Here is a 21,761-nt window from a genome sequence, read left to right on the forward strand (position 1 = left end):
GAGGGCTTCCAAGGGAGACCCGGAGCATTGGTCTGCATCTGTGGAGGGGGCGGCTTGGGGCTTCTTCTGCGGGCCTTTGTCGCAAGGCCAAGAAACTGCTCGGCTGGCAGCCCACCATGTCCTTCTACTTGAGTGATCCAATGAAAACGTGCTTATGAATAGCTTGAGCTCAGGAGGGGGTCTAGGTTTGTCCGAGGGCTTCCAAGGGAGACCCGGAGCATTGGTCTGCATCTGTAGAGGGGGCGGCTTGGGGCTTCTTCTGCGGGCCTTTGTCGGAGTGTTGTTGATGCTACATGCTCTGGAAGAAGTCAGCCCGCAAGTGACTAGGTCAGAGTTGAGTGTAGCCATGGAGGCATAGATCAAAACTTCACGGTGTACGGTTGTTTTCCCGGCATACGTTGCGACAGCGGACTGTTTGAAAGCATCTTGGAGCTGTCGTATAGTTACAGCAGAGGGCTCTCTAGGCAAGTCAAGCGGACGTGGTTCCCTATATGTCTTCATAGAGGTCGTCCCGGTTAGTTACACCCTGCGCTAGGAAGCATAATGGAAAACAGGAGAAAGGACCCGGGGCGATTTCAGTTGTAGAGACTGGCATTTGTTCTACCCTGCTATGCTTTTGCCTAGCCATGGTACGCGGGTAGAGCCGAAACGATTGAGGAGAGTACTCTGTTCTCTGTTTGTTCCTGGTTTCTGCCGCAGGAGATGGTGTATGACATGCTGCGCTTCGACTTCGAGGAAGCCAAAGTCCCTCTTCCTTCTTTCTCGGAGTGCATGAAGCGAGTGTCTTTGTACGGTTCAGCGCCGTCCTGAAAACGCTGTTGTGTGCCTACGGCGCTCTGAACTATGACGAGTTCTTCAGCGTCTGTCTCGTTACTTGCTCGTCTGTCACTGCCCGCCTCTCCTGACGTTCCTCACAGTCCCTTTTTTTCGAGGGTACTTCCCCTTTTTCTCCTTAGGTTCTAGGCCGGAGTTAGCTGTACCGTCGTGTTTGTGTGTTGTCACCGTTTTTCTTCTTACGTCTGTAGACCTTCCCATTCTCCCGAAGGTATCCTGGTTTGTTACCTGTCTTTTTGCTGAGTTCGGATCACAGCTGACGGTGCCGGTCTCGTTCCTTCCGTTCCGACCTACCTGGATTCTCAGTCGTTTGAATGTTTCACCGAGTGATTTGAGAACGCAGCTGGGACGGTCTTTTGTTCTTTTCTCTTTCATTCTGTCGCTCGTACAATCTCGCACGAGCAAAGATATTATTCAGGACCCGCCCGTCCTGACAATGTGTTGGTCGGCTAGCTTCTTCGCGTACTTCGGCACGGCTTCAGTCAAGAACTCTTGACAGATAAGATAATAAGGCGCCCAGGTCGAAACTTCTCTGGACCACACTCACAGAAACTGTAGCACAGCTGTCAGTTTGGCTCCAAACAGCCTCAAACACATTCGGCCAAGACAGTGGTTGCTGAGGATTCCTGCGTAACTTTTCCAAAGTGTCGGGGTTGTTGTAAGCGACGAAAAACAGCTGAGGGCTGTGCCTTCTGCCGTGCGGACACGCCGTTTCGCCGCTCATGAGCAGCAGTGTTCTTGTTTCGGTACGCCAAGATTCCACAATCTTAGCTCGCTAAAGCTAGTTGCGTGTACAGCATCTGTGCGCGCAACACTGTAGCGCATACAGTTTAGTTTGTTCACTTGAAGGTTCGCGTTGGTGCAATACACTGTCAGCTGAATATATCGATTCATGGAATTCTGTATTGAGTCCGGTTCTAGTACGCGCAGCTAGTGCTATCTCGATTGTCGCACTCATGATCATCTTTTGCCTGCATTATGTGTCAAGGTATCAAGTATATATCTGAAAGATATGAATGTCCTGGGAGCTAGGAAATCAATGGCACCCCGGCCAGGTGCAGAGCTGCCAGTCTCGGGACGGGTGTTTTACTGCACTTCTTATCCAGCTTACAGAAAATATCACGAGGTGCACATAGGGCGGGTGACTTCGCTCGACAAGCGTATCGGCGCCCAGTGAGCAGTACCCTCACATTCACAGTGCTGTTGATAACTGGCGTAATACGCGTCCCTCGGTGTACGTTAGACAACTGCTGAACGTGTGACGACTTCCGTACTCCACTTCAAGGGCTCTAGAGCAGACTTGCTTTATGGACACCTATGCACACTTCCCTACTCCTGGCTGTCGTGGCACGTCCCGACTTGGTCGATTTCCTTAAGCCCCTCCGGAGTTGGCTGGACCCTCGGCGGATTTGGGCGGCAAAACTTCTCCGAAGGAACCGAGATTCAACGAGTGGCCGCTGCGAGCCTACGACTATTGCTGTACCATCCCGTACAGCGAGAAGTCCACGCGACTCCGTGAAAGGCCTTACAATGTTCAAGCTTCGGAGCCAGTCTCGTCAAGGATCTTCCGCAAATCAAGTGGCTGCTTCACCTCCACGCGACCGAACCGACAAGGCAAATAACACGGGCGCACACTCACAAAAGCAGCCAAAGAAGCCGTTGAAACCTTGAGCCACGGTTGCGATAGCGTCAGGTCCACCTTGGTCCGCCCCCGCTATTTCTCTTTACTAAGAAACCGGTTTAGCAGAGAAACAGGGCTGTCCGACGTCTAGCCGTGCGCAGACGGGATCGGCTTCACTGGCTCGGCCTTGGTCCTTCCGAAGACTCACTGAAGCAAACTTCCTACCGGCAGCGTATCTGGTACTGGGAGATGAGTGCTCGCGGTACAGGCACGTCTTCGGAGAGTGTAGAATCGAGGTTATAAGTCCGACGCGGCCAGATGTTGTTTGCTGACCAAACAATGCCTAGCGCAATACCAGTCGAAAAAGAGAAAATTAGTGCGGGGCGAGCTCTGTCAGTCTTGTGAAGCTGAGCTATCAAAGCCCCGTAATCCGGTGTTTCTGCCCTACTACGCTAATGCCGGATAGAGCCCTGCAACTTCCGGAAGACTCGGCACTTTCTTCTTTCTTCTTCCACACCGATCAAGTTTGGCTGACTTCCGCCGTCAGTTCCATGCTCCGACGCTCTCTCGGAATGTCCTTTTCCTGTTTCTCTTGCGCTTCTTTTCCGTGTATGGATGCGGACCACCATCCTGCTCTAAGGCCCCTAGGTTCTTTGCGTTGTTAAAGTTTCTTGTCCTCGTTGAGGCCATATCCCCTTCATTCAATATCCTCCGTGCCCGTTCCCTTTCCGCGAAACCTATCTTAAATGCTTTCTCCATCTTCCCTTCGCCGAAATTTGGCCTTCTCTGGGCGCGCCACTTGTTAACTCTGCTTCCCCTCGCGCCAGGCCCTCTTGGAGTCGCCGTCTCCTCTCGTGCAAAAGCTGTAATCCCTCTTTCCTGCGTACTGCCGAGACGCCGCGCCTCCTTCCTTCCCCCTTTGATCCAGTGCTCAGTCTCGCTCTCCCGATGAGCAGTACCTTTTCCTCTTGGAGCTTGTTTCTCCCGCTCGCTTTCCACACGCTCCACTGTACAATTATACGTATCCTGGGTAAGGCCTAGTAGCTGACCTCCCCTGTGTTGCTTGTTCGAGACCCAGGACAAAGCTGCCTCTTCACCTCCCGCACTCTCTCTTTTCTTCTTCTGTTTGGCTGGGGCAGATACATCACTCTCCTGCCAGTCTTTCTGCCCATCCACAAGAAAACTCTGTCTTACGCGCGGCTCTGCGAAGTCAAGTGTCGCCGCCGCCGAGCCGCTGTAAGGCTCGGCAGTTTTGCAGGTTCGGGCCTCTTCATCTGGGTCAAAACCGCAGCCATCAGTCTTTTCATGTGTGTGTCCTTCTCCCTCCTCTCCTTCCCCGGTATGTTTGGCGTTTTTCTTTTTCTTTTTCTTCTTTTTCGGTGGCTGCATGATTTCCTCGTCCTCTGTCGCCCGTATAGTCCTCCATTCTTCTTCACGTGTTATCTCCACCACAGCCGTAGTGTCAGATTCGTGTGCTGTGTCTTTCTCGTCCCTTTCACTTGTCTCCGGGACTCGATTCGCCTCCTCCGATGCAGGTTCTTTCCGCCGCTTCGCACTGCGTTTCTCCGACTCCTCTAGTGGGTCTCGCGCTATGCTTCTCTCATTCTCTTCTGTCCCTGTGTCTCCGACTGCTTGCACAGTTTCTTCTGACAGTTCTCTCAGAGAAGGGAGGCGCTTCTTCTTTCTTCTCTCCTTCTTCTCTTCGCCTTCAGGCTCGGAGGTGCTTTCCTGCAACCTCGCCGATGAGCGGGCGGAAGCTACACCAACCGCTAGCTGAGAGCATCCCTGCTCACTCTCCTGCTCTGCCGCGGGAGCAGCACCCATCGGTAGTACCCAACCTCCCTTTGGTGCCTCTCCTTCGTTATCGCTGGTGATCCGGTCTCTCCTCTTTTTCTTTTTGACCTTCACTTCACTTCCTAGAACCTCTTGCTCACCCTCTCTCAACGAGCCGAACGTGAGGACTTCTCTTCCGCCTTTTCTCTCCAGTTCTGCATTAACGTCGTTGTGCTCCTTCGTTACCTCTTCTTCCAGCGGACCGAGTGTGGATGCTCCCCCGTAGGTCGAGCCGTCCACGTCCTCCTCTTGGCGTAGTTTTCTTTCTTTTTCCCGTTTGTGTTTCTTCTTCTTTGCTTTGGAGTTTCGAACTTGTTCCATCACCTCCGCACAGACGTTCTGCTCGCTATAGCAGCGTGCCTCTACAGCATTCATTCCCATACGCTGCTCGGTTGCACTCTGCCGCGAAGGCAGAGGCTCAACTGCGTCTTTCTCAGTCGAAGCAGAAGTAGGCTCTCCCCTGCTTGCTTGTGACTGGTCTTCGTGTAGCCCCCCAGAACTAAGGCGTTCCCTTTTTGCCGTTCGTTTGATTCCGCATGGGGAAGTATCACCTCCATCCATGTCGATCGGCTCTCTCGCTCTGGATTTCCCTCCAACGAAGCCGCGTTCGCTCCCTTCGTCCAGGCTTTCTTCAGCATGCTTTAAACTCTCTACGAGATCCCTTTTCGTCTTTTTCTTCTTTTGTTTTCTTTCATGCAAGAAGAAGGTACCTGCAGCCTGGGATTCCTCACGGTCCTCAATCGAGAGATCAGTATGTGTCTGGAGTGATGCATGACTTTGTTTGTGTATGCCGCCTGGTGAGCTCCTGTCTTTCTCCTTGATTTTCATGAGTTCCCCGTCCTTCGCGGAAAGGTTATCGACTTCGGCAGATTCGGCAGGGTGATTGTCTGCCGTATCCTCTCGTCGACTGCTTGACTGCCGGCGAGAACACCTCGGCTGCGCCTCCTGCACTGCATCACATTGCTCCGCCTCGCTCTGCTCATCCAAAATGACAGCTCGCTTCTTTTTCCTCCGACCGCCTTCTTGGTCTGCCTCGGAGTCCTTGCGTCCGGCGGCCCCCTGGGACTCTCTGTTCTCCGTCCGACCTGCCGGATCCACTCGGCCAGGTGTTGGTTCGTCAGGATGAACTTCCTCCCTGCACAAGGTATTGGCGCGAGAGCGGGCAGCCGCCTGACCGTGCTTGTCTTCGGGTCCTCGCCCCTTGCTACCAGAGAAAGTGCCAGTCGTCGCGCCGACGGAAGAAGGAAAATGAGGAATAGATGGCCCCGAGTCCTCTTCACCGCCCGGCACAAGAAGTCCTTCAGTCCTCTTCTGCTTTTTCTTGTTCTCCCCTTCATATTGGAACGAAGGCCGCCTTTCATCCTTGTGTGCTGAGGAGCGGGGCACGCTCTCCCCCACATTCTCTGCTGTCTCTTGAGACTGGAAAGACGCGTGCGCCTCGGCATGTAATCCAACTAACTTCGTGATTTCATCTGCCTGCCTGACTCTTCGCTCATGCGGAGTGCACTCGCGTTCCTCTTCCTCCTCTTGCGAGCTTATGCCTCTTGTTTCCTCAGCCTTTCTCCTCTTTTCCTTCTTCATCTTCTTTTTTGCGCGCTTCTTTTCCTCCCGCAGAAGGAGCTGCAGCAAAGCCTGCTGGGTGCGCTGCATATCCTCCTGCTGTTTCCTCAGACTCTCTTCCCTTTCCCTCAATAGCTGCATCACTCGGTCTAGCTCTGATGAGGGGTTGAAGTCTGGAAGGCTCGACTTGCCTCCGCTTCCTTCCTCTGCTGGCTTGATGGTGGCACACCCTACAGCCGAGCTCTCGCCTCTCCGGCCAGGATCGTCGGATAACCCTTCGCTCACACCGCCGACGACACTCGCGAGCTTTTCTCGAGACCGCATTTTCTTCTTCTTTACTTTCCTCTCCTCGGCCGTTTCGCACAAGGGCATATCCGTCGCCGGAGCAGAGCTAGCCGCCAGGGAACCGGTTTCTAACAGCGATACACCGCCTCCTTTCCCGAGGACCGCGGTATCAGAAGACAAACTCAAACGGTCTTCTCGTGAGTCTGTTGAAGTGCTTTCCAAGTCATCTGCCTTCTTCCGCTTCTTTTTTCTTTCTTTCTTTCGCTTTCGGTATTCTGATCCGTCACTCCCGGACTCGCAGTTGGCCAGCGTCTCCTGGTTCTCTCCATGTTCTCTTTCCTCTTCCATTACTTCTTTGTCAAGCTCGGACATTCGACAGCGCACATCCTCGTGCTTGTTTGGGAACTTCTCCGGTTTCTTCGGCTTGCAGTCTCTCCCGCCGTCACTCAAGTCGCCAACACCGGCAGTGTCCCCGGTTGCTTTTCCCTCAAGCTGACTTTTTGCGGGTTCTTTCGGTCCGTCAACGCGTGGGTGTTTCAACTGCTTCCAGGAACAATCTTTTGTCCGCTCTCCGTCCGAGCAGGCATAGGCGGAGGTCTCCCTCTCAAAATCGTCATCTTGTCTCGCCGGCTCTTCTGCATCAAGCAGCGTCTCTTCGGACCTGTGCCTCTTCTTTTTCTTTTTCTCTTTTTTCTTCACTTGTTGTCCGTCACATGTCCCCAACTCGTGGGCAACCTTTTCACTTTCGAGCGCGCACCCCCTTACCCGGCCATCCTCCTGGGTATAGCCCAGGCCGCACATCTTCACGGAAGCTTCTCTGGCCTCTTCCGCTTTTCTGCTTTCGTCGGGTGAACCTGCGGCACTCACACCTCTCTTAGTTTGCCTCGGCACTACCCCGTCTGCTGCCTGCGACCCTGCTTCGTAAGTGCGCTCTGGGAATGTCGCCTTGGCACTCGCTTGGTCGTTTGTTCTTCCCTCCATACTTTTGTCACTTTTCCCGTCTCGCGGTGTGTCTTGCCTTTGGCCCAGGGCGTGGACAAACTCGGAGCCAGGCGACAGAGGCACCAACGACGTGGTCTCATCCTCATTTCCGCAGCGGGCTGCCGCAGTTGTCTCTGCGACGCTACGCCTCTGCAGGAAATTATGAGGACTGTCGGGGCTTAGAGCAGGAAAGTCAGTTGTGTGCCTTCGCGTTAGCTTCGCGCGGACACTTGTAGGCCCGGCAGTCGAATGCGGTTGACTGGGACGTTCTTTCGCGATCTCGTCAAATTCCCCACAACAGACGATGCCGACACTCTTCCTCCCCTTTTTCTCTCTGAGTCCAGCTACGTCGACACGAAAACCATCTCGACATTTTTCGGTTTTCTCTCGGCCTTCTTGCTCATCTGCTCGGGTGTCCTCTTTCGTCCTTGTCCCTGTCGCGCCAATAGCGACTTGGATCTCCAGACTCTTCTCCTTTGCCATGCCTCTCGCTGCTCGAGTGGTGTCTGCCGGCAGAAGCCCGGGCGACGGACACGGTACCGGGACCGGCGAGAACGGCGACACTCCACTGCCGAGAGCCGAGAGCCTTTGAAACTGGAGCCCAGCCCTGTCGGCTGTGCGTCTAGGTGCTCGTGAACCCACGAAGCTGTCGCAGGGACTGGGCGCAAGGCGGCTACGCGGAGACTTCGTTGTGGGGTCACCGTACCTGCCGGTCCTGTCCAACTCGGAGGAAGACACGCCCGCGGAAGGGGGTAACACAAGAGACGACAGCTGCGACGGGGGGGCAGGGGCGACAGAGAGAGTCGGGGGAGAAGAAGGGATTTCACCCTTTTCTTGTCCTGGGGAACGAGGCGCACTATCTTTTACTACGATGCGAGGAGAAGGCAGGGGAGATGCAACTGGCGACAGCGGTGCAGGCTTGTACGCTTGAGATGACAGGAAGATGTCTAAAATACATGCGCGGCTGAGACAGGGCCGCTGACGAAGTAACCGAAGGTCGGACTGCGAGAGCGCCTCGTCCTGAAAGACAAAGCCGGCGAGCGCCGCAAAAGGCAAGGCGAAGCACTGTGATGACGCAGTGACTGCGACGTACACGCACACTCACATTCGAAACGCACACCGTGGTCGCTCCCCAATGTTTCCTAAGACAGAAAGGGCAAGACGCGAGTGTGCATCTTCGCGCGGGTAAAAAAGGGTGCACGTACACGCCTGACAAACGTATAGTGTGACATACGCACGTGACTGCAGGCCCAAGACGACTCAGAAAATGCACTCGTTCCAAAGCACTGCAGTCTCGCAGGCTTCATGTTGCAAACAGAGGAGCGACTCCGAAGGCAACCGTCGGTCCGTAAAAACGAACGGGCTGTTCGCAGAGAAAGCCACCCTTCTCCAGCCTCCTATTCCACAAGAGGTACCGCAAGCTGGTCGCCACTGTCAGCGCCACGGCCCTGGCTGTGGCTTCCCATCTTCTCTCCGGAGAAAACATTCTGTTAGCCGATACTGCAACGGGGAGAAACTTGACACTACCTTCCTGCTGGGGCACACATTAATGTGGCGGGGAATCTCGGGCCTGCTCCTGCCCCCATCGGACAAGGAAATATGAGACCGGACCGCTAGTCACAACGGACTTCGGTGGCCTCAGGGCTCCCCTCCACAGGGTGACGGGCCCGGATTTCATAGGGTTTAGGGTCTGCTTAATCACTGCGCGAGACTTGGAATTTTGCCCGGCAGATTAACGACTACGTGTGAGAAAACAAGGATGGTCCCGGACAGACAGCCGACGTTGAAAGACTGATTGCGAGACGCGGCTCCGCCGAAGGAGTCAGACTCCCACTTACACCGACAGCATCGATTTCAGGTTCAAGTTGGTCAGCGATACTCGCTGCCACTCTAGGAGCTAAGAATGAAACGACTTCGTCAGTAGCTCCCAGTCCACTCGCGCTCGGGGAGGAATCGAAAAAAGCGTCCCCGTCATCGTGAACCAGCGGCCGGAGGCGAGGACATGGGAGAAAAGGGCCTCCAGACCATTTGGCCCTCTTCCGCTTGCGTTTCTTCGATGAAGGAAAATCGGTGGTGTTTTCAGATACTCCTTCTACCTTCACCTCCCCCGAGTCGGCCGCGCGCTCTCCTTTCTCGTCTTCTCCAGTCCAGTCTCCCCCCGAAGTAGACCCACAGAACGAGGAAAGGTCTTCCTCCTCTGAAGGGCCACACATCTCTTCCTCCTCACTGTTTCGCTCCGCGCATTTTTCTTCATCCTCTCGGAAAGCACGTGCGTTCATGAAATTGTACCTTCCTCGGCTGACGCGCTGTCCCGTCCCACCCTCTGATGCTGTCGCTTTCCGGTTTACCACGGGGTCGCGATGCAACGAGCTGACGCGACCCTCGCTACTCGTCTCTTTGGGCTGGACACCTGAGGACGACGGCGGCAAGGCAGACGCTGAAGACGGACAGGTACGGCCGGGGCGCTGGCGGGCTCCTGCCTGAACAGCAGTGCAGAAACCAGTGCCTAGGACAACGGGAAGTCAACGAGATGAGTAACAGGGTCACACGTGGAGACCGGCAGACGCCTATCGCGAACCAGGGCACGGAGCTGCATGAATGGCCATTCTCCCTTTTCAGACACGGGACGGCAAGCAAACACAATGGCCATGGCGCGGTGAAAATGCGGACAGATATACTAAGCCAAGTGCTCTTACGGCTGCCGTCCTTTGAAGGGACCGATCAACAGCCGCGCTGGGCCACTGTCATCGGCTCCGGAAGTGAAACGACGCAAACGCACAAGATCTAGGAAACAGTCGAAGCTTGGCAAGAAGTGGAGCCTTCGGTACTTACAACCACAACCGCGAAACGGTTCCAATATCAGCACGCACGGGTACACTCCGATCATGGGAGCTCATTCGCGGCACCGCAGATATCGGCCCGTCCCTACACGGAACTGTGCGCTGCTTCAACTACGCACTGTGGCTGATACAGCACATAGAAATGACACAAAACCGGGGAAGTGAGCTGCGACGGAGCATCTGTCGTGTAATGATATACTCATAGCTGGGCTACCCAGGATTATACCTGAAGTATCTTCCAAGGTAAATAACAGAATAATGCAAAGAGCGAACTGAGACGGCCTCTGCATCGGCACGACACGTCCCGTACCTCCAGTTCTCGACTGACGCTGGCGAATCCGAGCGTCTCCTGCACCAGCTGCTGCATCGCCCCCATTTCCGAATCCGACAGCGGCTGTAGGCCGCGAGAGAGAATAGACAGAAGACACGACACAGCTGAAGCCTCATCTGGTGCACGTATGAACAAAGTGCGAAGAGGCGACAAGGACTTTCGCAGGTTAGCTCATGCCAGTTTTCTGCAGTACGCACTCCTCGCGACAACGGTCCCCAGTAATGGTGCGCCACTCGAACACCAAAGTGAGACGTCCGGAGAGTTCTCTTAACGAGTGGAGGCCGGGCACATTATTTTTTGCCTGGGAGACTGAAGGCACTCGCGGGTCTGTCCCGAGGTGCAGCGAAGGCCGACCACCGGCTGCGGAATTTCCCAGGCAGAAAAACTGGGCGGCTTCCACACGCCAAAACTAGGCGCTTTGCAGATGAAGTGTCCGGTTAGAATTCGAGCACACAAGGTTCCGAGTGTGGTGTAGGGGAGCATCGAATTAAGCATGCAAACAGCCTACTTTCGGACGCCACATCTGCACTGTTAGCGTGTAGTAAACCGCTGCCAAAGGGATACCTACGGATCCTAGGAAATTGGTCCTTACACGGCTACCGGGCAGCTTTTTCTCCACCAGGTACGTACTCCGTAGTTCGTCGGCCTTTAGAACGGAGAATCTACAGTGCACTCACGAGCAACCTTGGCGCGCGGCTCGCACGGACAGCAGGGCCAGTGTCGACGGCAGGGCGTCTGCCCGTGTAGCCGCAAGGAGGGCCACCTAAGCTGTTGCCGAGGAGAGCGTCAGTTGGTGAGTTCCATATTTCATTCACAGACCCGCGCGAGAACACATCGTGACAAAGCTGAAGAACTGTAAAGACCGTACCTCATGGCGCTTGAGAATGTGCTGCGCCTGCTGGGTTAGAATCGCTTCGGGCGCAGGCCGACCGCCTTCGGCCACATTCGGCTCTGTCCTCTCGGCGACGTCGTCGCCTTCACTACTGACAACGCTCTGGTCGCCTCCAAGGGGCAAGCCCGGTTGGTCCACTCTCCTCGCCGGCGTGCTGAGCTGCTTGTCGCTGACTGCGATGGTAGGCTCTTCTTCCTCTTGTCCAGCACCACCGTCTGAAAGCGTCGTGCCTTTTTCCTGCCCTTCGTCTACAATCGCTTCCTCACTCTCTAATTTGCTTGCACCAGCGAGCTCTTCTCGCCCCGTGTGCTCTTCCTTTTCTGTCTCCGTCACTTGGTCCTTGCTTTCTTCTAGCTTCTTCTCCCCGTCTCCACTCTCAATCTCGTGACTAGGCGCTCTTTCAGAACCAACTGGGTTCTGCGTAGTCGCAGATGCCGCATCCTGGCCCAGTTTTTCGTCTTGTGTTGAGCCCGTCTCTTGTTTTGGAACCTCAGACACGCCCTCCAGCTCTCTCTTCTCTGCTTTTCTCTTGAAGCCGCTCTGCTCTCGAGGTGTCCTCGACTTTTCTTTCTCTCTGAGGAGCACGAAGTCAACTACAGCGCTCCATTCCCGGTATTTGTTTGCGATGAACCGATGTGAGTGCCGCAAGGGATACGGGTCAAAAGGAAAGAAGGCATCGAGTGGATCAAAAAGCCACAGCACATCATTTAAGGCCTCCGTATGGTTGTCGGCTTCGCTTGCACCACCTTCGTCTTCATCTGCCTGCTCCAGACCCTTTTCTTCTGTTCTCGGCCCCCGGGCCATGGCGCTTTGAGCGGAGCTCCCCTTGGCTTCCGCCTCGTCATTTTCCGCGGTCGCTTCACCGGGACTTCCGCTATTTACTTGCCCCAGAGATTCGCCGTGGTCTTGATTTTCAGGAAGAGAGGCCTGCCCCCTAGCTTGCACTTCCTTGAAATGGCTCTCCAAGTCTTCGAATCCCCCGACTCGCCGACAGGCAGCCACAAACTCCCTGGCGATGCCTCGCTTGACTCGCATCAAAGGGCGAAGAGGAGACGACAACAGCGCGTGGAGCGAAGCATGTTTAGAGTGAAGGAAGTCGAGACCTGAGGGCCATACGGCTAAAGCGTCTAAGTGGTAGCAGAGGACGTAAAAGCAACTTTGACAAACTGTGAAAAAGAGGGCGAGTGGAGACTCAGAGTTGTCTGGTAGGAACACACAGACACAGTACACAACTTGTTCGCGTAAGTTGTTCCCTGACAGGTGAAGCCCCTGCAATTCCAACTCACAGTTACGACCATAACGTTGTAGCACTGCGCGGATCGGACTCCTCTGCGAACACGCGTGGACTCATTCAATCCTTTGAAATGTACTTACGTGTATGAGTGCCTGCTCTCTCTCTGCGGACAAGAGCTGTTCGTACTCAGATGAAGTGAAGCTTTAACAGAGTATGCGCAGGGTGTTGCATCCTAGCGAGCCCGAACAATAGTCATCTATCTTCTCGGTCCGCGATGCTCTGTGTGCGAAGAGAGATACGAGCCCACGGCAAATATCCCTGAACTGCATAGCTCAAAGTATACCGCTATCCGGAGCTGAAAGCTACAAATGCTGACTGTAGCTGCATGCTCTACACGTACGCATGCGTCGGCTTCTTACAAAGGCAACGGCTGGCCCCTGGCGGCGACGAGAGGACTGGGGGAGACAAGAGCTTGAGCAGGCCACAGTCACATATGGGCTTACACACGGCCATTAACTCGCCTTCACGCAGTTCTCCCGCGTGTCTGGCTTAAACCTCACGAAACCCCCACATCGTCGTGCCCTCTGAGGGTCACTTACAGACGGTCTGATGTTGCGCCTTGAGCAAGTGCAGAAGTCTCTCTTGCTGTCTGGCCGCCCCTGGAGACCCTGTCAGAAGAAATCCCTGGTGCAAAAGCTGAAAAAGATGCTGAAGCGCCAGACGGATGAAGCGAGGGGGCACGTTCAGCGCGCGACAGAGGAACGAAGAAATGTACTTAGCCGCAATACGTCTCTGGAGGATCACAATTCAGTGGGCAGGCAACAGAGGAGAGATATCCTCAAGCTGAACAGGGGTGTGCGACCCAGTGACCAGAACAACATCAGCCGGAGGCAAGGCTAAGTACACGGACAAAGCACATTGTAAATGCACCGCATGGAGCAACTGACCAAATTTAAGCCACATATATGCTTCTTGCCGCCTGAGACGTCTTGCCCTTTCCGGCCGTTGTTCCATTGACTAGAAGCCTCGGAGTGGAGTCGCGAGAAAAACGGTACAACTCCAAGACCACAGTACAAATCAGAGGACACCCAGATACGTGGCACGCTATCGCTTGACAAGACCGCGTGTAGTGTAATCACAGGAACGTGCTGACGCGGCTCTCACTTCTTCTGGGACAAGCGTTCACATGTGCTGAGAAAGCCGTATACTCATACGACGGTCTCTCAGATGACTCTATAATGGCACCGTCCAAGCAAATTCGATTACCAGCAGCATATGTTGTTGCTTGTCGAAGAGCAGCTTGAAGAGCAGCTTCATCAGCCGGCCTGCCCACTGAACGCGGAGATTCGCCAAGTAGAAGACGAGAAACTGGACATACTTGCAACGGTGGACGGGGAGAACCACTTCCATAAATATGTCTAACAACTCATACACAAAAACATCCGCCTCTGTCATGGCATGCTGCTCCGGAGCGCCTTTCCTTTTGTCTCCCCCCCTCTCCCCCAGAAGAGCCTGCAGTTTCTCGTCTCCCTTTGTTTGTTTACTACGTGGCGAAACAGACTCTGTCTCTTGGACTGGAAGAGCACGCGACAGGCCCAGGTCAGCCGTGGTAGGTCGAGCGTCTTGCCAGGACGGCCTGGTCGGCGAGACCGGAGCTACAGGAGCGATAGCACAGTGCAGGTCTGGAGAAAGCGCGGAGTCCGGGGAGACAGGAGACAAAGGACAACACGGCGAAGTGATCCCCGAGGACCCTGCCCGTGGGGGATTTGGCCGTGCGTGGGATATCTTTGCCCCGCAACCGCCTTGCGGCACAGTCGTCTCGTCCGCACTCGCCTTGTTCTCCTTCCGATCCAAGGGCTCGACGTCATCATCAACGCATGGAGAGTACGTGGCTACAGAAGAGGGCTGCGAAGCTTCAGACTCTTCTGCTACATCGCGGTAAGCTCCTGGGGCTGCTGGCCGAGTAGCCATCTGAGGTAGGTGCAACTGTAGAAACGCGAATATGACGCGCATAAAGCCATCCAGCTTGGTCGCCATCACGTCGATGTCTTCTTCCCCTCTCACCTTTTCATACATCAGCTGGAACCACTGCGGCTCACCCAGAATGCCCTGCACCACACTTGGCGCTACTGCTCCTCTCTCCAACTGAGCAGCTAAAAGCGCTAGTTGCTCCTTCTGAGGCAGAAAAGGAAGAAAACGCGAGGGCGCGATTAGGACTTGCCGTTGACTGAGACCCGTTCCCACCCATCAGGAGTCTCCCCTGACGAAGGCCGGCGCGATCCCAATACACCGGCCAGAGAGAAACACCCAAGCAGCACCGTGTGTCCGGTCTTACAACTGGTCCTGAACTGGATCAGCTGAACGGAGATGATGATGCACACCAGCAGATGAGATTTCGACGGCGCAGGATCGTACCACCGTGGAACACTGCGGACAACGAAGCCGCCGAAGCGACGCGCTCCCGCCGAAAAGCACTCAGCGATTCAGAAGAGTCCAGAGGCCAGACACGGCACGTGCTCGGAGAAAGCGAGTCCAACAGGCTCGGGATCTGAACTGCTGTAGCTGAGACGTGAAGACCACCAGCAGAAGTCCGGGGTCGGACAATGAAGGGCACCGTACCTTCCACACTTGCATCTGCTCGAGGTCGATGGAGTTGGGGTCTGCGAGTTTGATCTCCACATCGATGCTTGTCATCTTGCTCAAGAGCAACTTCCATAGCACGGGTCGCACCTACCACGACCAAACCAAACAGCAGTGCGCAGGGTCAAAACACGTCGAGAAAGAGGCCACAATACCCCCACACAGGGCCACAAGTATGTCGCTCATACGATGCATGACCGCTGCTCCTGAGTATATTTATGTGTGTTACGCCGAAGAGAAACTCAGTCACATGCACAAGAATCTTCGCCGACCAGACACCCCTCCCAGCCGGTGCTCGCATGCGCTGTTTGGTTGACTGATGTTTCCATTGGGGGACTGCATTCGGCGCAGCCCGGGGGTGGGGCGAAAGGGAAGGCAGAGCTTCTTGTTCCGCACTTACCTGGAGAACGTGATGGGAAATCCAAAGAATGTTCTTCACGTAAGAAACGAGAACGTCCACGGGCAGCCGAAGCGGTGGAAAGTTCCGGCGAATCGTTTCGTGCAGATGCGTCACGCAACTCGGAAAAGCCTCTGTCACCTGAAAGCATACAAACAAAGATGAGCTACAGTAAAACTCTCTGCTTCTCACCTTTTGGACACGGAGGCGACTGCCTTCCTGAAGGCATATCATTCATTCACACGCTCCCGAACTCGTGGCCCCGGAAGGAGCCGTCACACGAGGAAAGAAGGCCCTTGAACTTGTACCTGTCACAGGCCGGCTGTGGCCCTACAGAGGGTTTGCTATAGAGCTAACCCCTCTTCCAGACGGCATCAGGGCGCTCCACTCCTGCTTACCTTGAAACCAGCGCACGCGGCGCCCGTCATTTGTCCAAGCAGATATGCAACCCACCGGGTTGCACGACAGCAGAAATACGTACGGCGTTGGATACACACGTGCGCCACGGGCATCCTCACTCAAAAGTACGTTTTTTTCGAGCCCTGCCTGTCTTGATACCTGCTTGATGATGTGGCAAAGAAGCCGATCTGCCTTCGAATCATCCCCGAGCATGTTATCTACGCAACGAACATAGCTGAAATCCTCGCAGTCTTCTCGCCTCTGCAACGGCTTCTCCTCCACTCCCTTTTTCTCCTCTCCATCATCAGCTTTCGTGCGGCTTATTATGGAATACGGTGCAGCTGCATTAGCCGGAAGGAGACGGCGAATGAAGAAGCACCGGGTGGAGTGGAACTTGGGATTGGGATGGGCGCCTACGAAGATGCCGGAGAGGTCTACGGAAAAAACACAACCGCGAAGCAACACCACGACACCAGTAAGTCTGCCAGCCTCCATACATTGGGCAGGCCTACGAATTTCTGTCCTGTCCCACTCGGAGAACAGCACTGTTCACTTTTCCACACAACTCGAGACGGTCCCTGCAAGAGGATAGATTGAGGAGCAGGTTGCTGGTGAGGAGGGCAGAAGCTGCGTAGCCCAAGCACAGTTTCGTTGGGTGACTCCGAGCACTGCATGCACGGCCTGGTCGTACGGGCACGAAGAGAGGCCGGAAGCCAAAGCTACTGTCGCTCTGCATTGCGGACTACATGGCCATGTAGTCCAATGATGGAGAGGAACAGCTCCTGCGCCGGGAAAGGCTTCAAAAAACGAGCTGCTGGTGACGCTTCCACGTACGCCTTTGTTAGGGTGCATTTGACTGCACAATTGGAAATACGCATCTACACAAGGAAGGCTCCCGTGGCCGCCATGAGAACGTACTGTGCATTTTTCTCTTTGCCCTCGGGTGAAAGGCCAGCACGCATTTCACCAACTCGAAGTCGTCTCCGCGCAGATCCTCTTTCTCGTCTGCAGCAACGGGGCACATCGTAACTCAGCTAATACCTTCCGCGACAAGCGCAGCATGCGAGCAACGCCAACCAGCAAGGCGCGCGGAACCAACAGCCCAGCTCCACCGGACCGAACTCCAACTTTGCTTCATCGCTTCACGGACGACCGTTCGACACGCACGCGTACGCTTGGCCTCTGTCTCTGGAGAGCCCAAAGAAAAATAGACTGATCCCCCGCTGAGCTGGCACCGTCACTGAGTCACGTTCTCCCTGTACTCCAAGGAAGTCTTAAGTAGTGTTTACACGTCGCGAAAAGAGTTATACCTACTTTGTGATGGCTTCGGGACGGAGATAGCCACGAGTCATGCTCTGAGTGGCGCGTATATACGCACAGTCCGTCTTTCTGTGGTTACAGTTCTAGCAGTCTTCACTGACCGTAGGCTTGAAGAACCTGTCTAAGGCGAGACTTGAGGGCCGCCTTATCCGGAAAATAGAAGCGCTCGCCCAAGCGAAGGCCAGATTGAGACACTGCACCCTCCGTGTGTCCCGTCGTCCCCTGTCCGCTGACATCCTGCTGCGGCTGGCGAGACCTGCAAAAAGAAAACAAAGGCGCAAAGACCGCCATACGACTTCGAGTGGCCGGTGCACGGATGAGCTCAAATCAACCCGTACCCCAGGTTGCTGAGTCTTTGGTCCGGCTATCTTTGAGTGCCCACATTCTTATTTTGGGCGGCGTAAACCGACAGCCGCTGGCAGGAACCATTCCTGCCCCGCGCTAGCCCTGCAGCAGCCGACCCAGTACGAGTGTATCTCTCTCGTCGAACGCAAACCTGCTCTCGCAGGGAGATAATGACGCTCCTAAATATCCAGCGGAGTGCCTGAATGCATACTGCGGTCTACTGCCTACCAGTACTCGCTAGAAAGCACCAGCTTACCGCAGTCTTCTCTGCGAGTACACTGAGACAACAACGGGTGCTTCGCTTGACAGTGAAGCACTCAGTCGGTGATTCGCTGCTACACGCCGCACCCACGAATAGAAATTTGACCCCCGCCGCGAGGCCCGAACTCGGCAAAAACAATCATTGGAGTCATATAGTGCAGTCCAAACCGCCATCTATCTTACTTCTCCTTCAGTTGCGCTACAAGAGCTTCTACAGCCGTGTGTACCCCACGACCACCCCGAAGGCTGAGAATGTCCAGCAAAATACCCTCGAACTCTTCGGCCTGATCTCTTTGCGATGGCTGGTTTTGTCCCGCATTGCCAACGGGTCCACTCTGTTGTCCTGACTGTCGTTTTTCGAGCTTCTGTGCAGATAGAGGCATGTCTTCTTCTTCCTCGGGCAGCAGAAGGTCTCTTCGCAACTGCGCGTGCTGCAGAAAGCTGGTCGACTGTGTCGCCGCATGAATGAAGTCGAAGTGCAAGAGAAAGCTTTCAAAAAGAGACGTGAAGTGTTCGTCGTCCAGCCCCGGTCGCTCTGCTAACCAGATCCCCAGTCGCAACACCGCACTGTTCCCCCCAAACGGCGAAGGAGGAGGCGGGAAAAACAGAGCTTGCTGCTGTTGTTGAGAGTTGGAAAGGTTACCTGGGTAGTGCTCCACTCTTCTCGAAGCTCTCTCTGTTGTCCGCCCTCCTCGTGTACTTGGCTTGAATTCAGCGACATCTCCCAGGCGAAAAGGAGAGGGGCTAACGGGTGACAGAATGACGTCCGGCGGCGGAGAAAGTGGCGCAACAGCGTCGTAAGGGCCATGCGGCGGTGAAGAGGACTGCGGGGGCGACAGGGGAGACCACGGCGTCGCGGAAGAAACAGACGGACACGAGCGCTTCTCGTCGGACGAAGCAGCATGAAGTGAATCAGGCTGAGGCGGACTGTCCATGGCTGGAGACTCTTGGGAGGAGCCGTAGGGCGCTGACGCGGGAGCACAAGCGGGAGGAGAGGTACAAGGGTGCGATGGCTCTTCCGTAAGACAACTCAACACCGGGCTCGCAGACGCTGAAGGCGGTGACACGGAGGGTGCGCAGGGTAGCGTACCGGTGGCCAGACCGGCTGTCCCGCCCGCAGGATCAGGCGATGAGGACTGCCTTGAGAAAGACGGAGAGGCCGGACGAAGAGAGACGAGGCTGGGGGTCTCTACTGCATGTCCTGAAGAAGCAGGCGCAGCGACGACCAGCGAAGCTGAAGCAGAGGAAGAGGAAGAGGCCGTAAGCGACGGGTAGGAAGATGCCATACCAGGTGAGGACAAGGGCAAGGGTTCGGAAGGGCAAGGGCGTGCTTCCTCCGTCTGGGCGCAACGGGTTTCGTCACGAAGAGGCAAACGATTCACAGAAGTAGTCTCTTTTACGGTGGCCTGCGGCCCCTCTGGAGAAAAATAACGAGGATCAGCACAGTCGCCTGCACCTTTGACAGCGCCCCTTTGTCTCTCGGGCCTTGGGTCGCCTGCTCCCCCACCGACGGCTGCCGGCAGTTCGTTCCCCTGTTGACTAGGTCTCTCTCGGCCAAACAAAGGAAAGTCCGCTTCGCCTGTCACGACTTCGTTTCGTAGGCCTCTCGTCACTGCTTCTCGTCTCTCTTTGTCTACCATTTCTCCAACTGGCTTTCGGGATTCTCGGAGTCTATTTGCAACCTGTTTATGCTCGGCACGGGCCCCTACGCTAGCCAGTACAGCTGCAAGATCAGGAGGGGCGCACGTCTCTCGAGGTCCTCTTGTTCTTTGGTTCCTGGCTGCCGAAGCACGCACTGGCTGTGAGTCGTTGCAGAGACCCACAATGACAGGAGACGGCAAGCGGAGAAGGTGGCCCGAATCAGGAAGGGTACCGTCGCTGCTCCGAGGGGACCGATGAACAAACTGTTTTCCAGGACTACAGGAAAGATCTTGCTGTCGGTCTCTTTGTTCGCTTGACGCCTCTACACTAGGTCGTGCCCTGGGCGAGATAGACGACGCACGAAGAGAAGTCACAGAGGAAACAGAAGACGGCAAAGAACTAAAAGAGGAGGCGCACGCGCCCTCAGTTGCTTGGTCACTGCGGACAGAGGACACTCTAACAGGGGCAGTGTCTACTGTTTGGGCCTGCCACGGCGAGGGGTTGTCGGGCGCCCGACCTCCAGCTGGTCGTGCTTCTACGGAGGCCGGCTCAAGCGGTGAAGAGGAGGCTAAAGGACACGAATTCAACGCGGACGGGGTCAAGTGCGAAGAGCTTCCGAAAAAAGCATCCACTTCTCCCGAGCACGAAGGACGAACCGCTTGGGACGAAGAGAGTGACTGTACTTCGCCGAGTGACGAGTCATGACATGTGCTTGAGTCCACTTTGCTCTTAGTTTGTCTTCCTCGTCGTTTCTTTTGCGGTTGGTGTGGCTGTTCTACCGGAGTACTCACCCCGTTCTTCGTTGGCAGGGACCCGCGGACTGCCTCTTTTTCTCCGGCCATTATCACGGACGAAGCTGATTCATGCTTCTGCTGTATCACTTCACGTGACTTCCCAGACGTCACAATTCTCCAAGGTGTCTTTCCACGGAGGAAACTGCACGGCGAGCAGATTCACGGCCCGGAGGCGCCTCACAGAGCAGGGGCGCTGACACCATGAACTGCTGCCTCATGCCGGCTCCACGGACCATCACTACACGTGCAGATGGCTGCGCTCCGCGGTCGCATCTACCAGAAGCATTGCTGGCTACAGCGGACGGACAACTTCCTTGCCGCTATCTCTCCAGTCGCCCAAATGATCTCCTCCCGCCCTGCAGAAGCAGGACTCCGTACCGATCTTGAATGCTAAAAAACCGAGCCTTTGAATGTCCCCCCCAGCCTTGCGCATTGCCAACGAGTCGGGCCGCACTATGTCAGAGATTCCCCTCTGGCATGTGTACAGGGGTACTGACCTCCTTACTGAGAACTGCTTTGCAAGATTCGAAGATACATATTATGACGTCGCAGTCCAAAGCAGATATCTTGAGAGCACCTGTCGAACAGGGCATTCCACGAGTCCGGAAGATCGTTCCGGGACACCCGACTGGGCACCACAAAGGTGGGCCAGAAAAGGAAGAAAAGGAGCCCAAGGGCGGCACCCGTACACGGCCAGAAGCTAAGAAAGGAGTATTTTACGAAGGCAAAGTATCGAACGAGCCTCCCCCAGCAGAGCAACTGTGGGCGGTCCGAAGACGAAGACAAACGTAGACAGCAGTCCCGTAGAGAACAGAGAAGTCCTCTATAGTATAGCCTCACAGGTGATGGCAACGCCACCGTCTCGACGCGCTGGGATCGGAAGTCAGACCGAGCCACGAAACTAGATGTGCGAGTGTAAAACACCCGACAGTAGGGACCGGCCGGGAGCGCCGGGCGCGGGAATGAAGAGCCATTCACCTCTCGTCTCAGTTGATCCGTGGACGTTACAAGGCGGCTTCAAGGAAAGAGAAAAATCACGATCCGCAGAAGAGAATCACCACATGTGGTTGGAAAGCAAAATGGGACGTCGCTGCTTCAGGCCCACGCTGAAACGAATCACCCGCCCCAACAGACTGGAAGTCACACCCGCGACAATCTTCGATTGTGCTGTGTCCTCGGGTAGTTTGGAGAAAGGTGCTGCGCTTGCACACCACTTCCCGGCTATTTACTTTAGGCAAGTCGTAGACAGAACCTCGCGAACTAAGAAAGCAGGCAAACTAAGATAGAGAAGCACCACAGTGAGAGCTAAGTCTGTCGCGAACCTCGGTAGCCGATCTGGCTGCTGTCTCCTCATGGTTACACCGAAAAGTCGCACGGAGAGACATGGCCAGCATGCCGACAAGAACACAGGTGAGCATCACCTAGCTGCTGTACCGCCGAGTGAGAGTCCGATCGGGAGCCACGCCGTGTGCAGCGCCAGCCTATGTAATTTCAAGCCGAGGCGCACTCCGCTGATCAAAACTCGAAGGCACAGGAGTGCGTGCTCTTACCGT

General features: G+C 55.3%; 2 protein-coding genes across 2 annotated transcripts; one reads left to right on the forward strand and one right to left on the reverse strand.

Annotated features, from left to right (window-relative positions):
* The first annotated feature begins 553 nt into the window (after positions 1–553).
* On the forward strand, positions 554–1,348 carry CSUI_008875 (uncharacterized protein). The gene has a single exon (XM_068068995.1). The coding sequence runs from the start codon at positions 611–613 to the stop codon at positions 773–775; it is 165 nt and encodes a 54-aa protein (XP_067919028.1). The 5' UTR covers positions 554–610; the 3' UTR covers positions 776–1,348.
* Positions 1,349–1,845: 497 nt separating this feature from the next.
* On the reverse strand, positions 1,846–21,479 carry CSUI_008876 (rna polymerase i specific transcription initiation factor rrn3). Its single transcript, XM_068068996.1, has 12 exons — positions 17,957–21,479; positions 17,269–17,423; positions 16,766–16,852; positions 16,007–16,281; positions 15,452–15,589; positions 15,031–15,141; positions 13,678–14,586; positions 13,011–13,203; positions 11,154–12,379; positions 10,265–10,348; positions 8,953–9,594; positions 1,846–8,134 (listed from the first exon to the last, which is right to left on the reverse strand). Exons 1-12 carry the CDS (start codon positions 20,254–20,256, stop codon positions 2,999–3,001), a joined length of 11,256 nt encoding a protein of 3,751 aa, XP_067919029.1. The 5' UTR covers positions 20,257–21,479; the 3' UTR covers positions 1,846–2,998.
* Between the last annotated feature and the right edge of the window lie 282 nt (positions 21,480–21,761).

The sequence above is a fragment of the Cystoisospora suis genome (assembly GCF_002600585.1).
Source record: "Cystoisospora suis strain Wien I chromosome Unknown contig_5116, whole genome shotgun sequence".
Classification (NCBI taxonomy): domain Eukaryota; phylum Apicomplexa; class Conoidasida; order Eucoccidiorida; family Sarcocystidae; genus Cystoisospora; species Cystoisospora suis.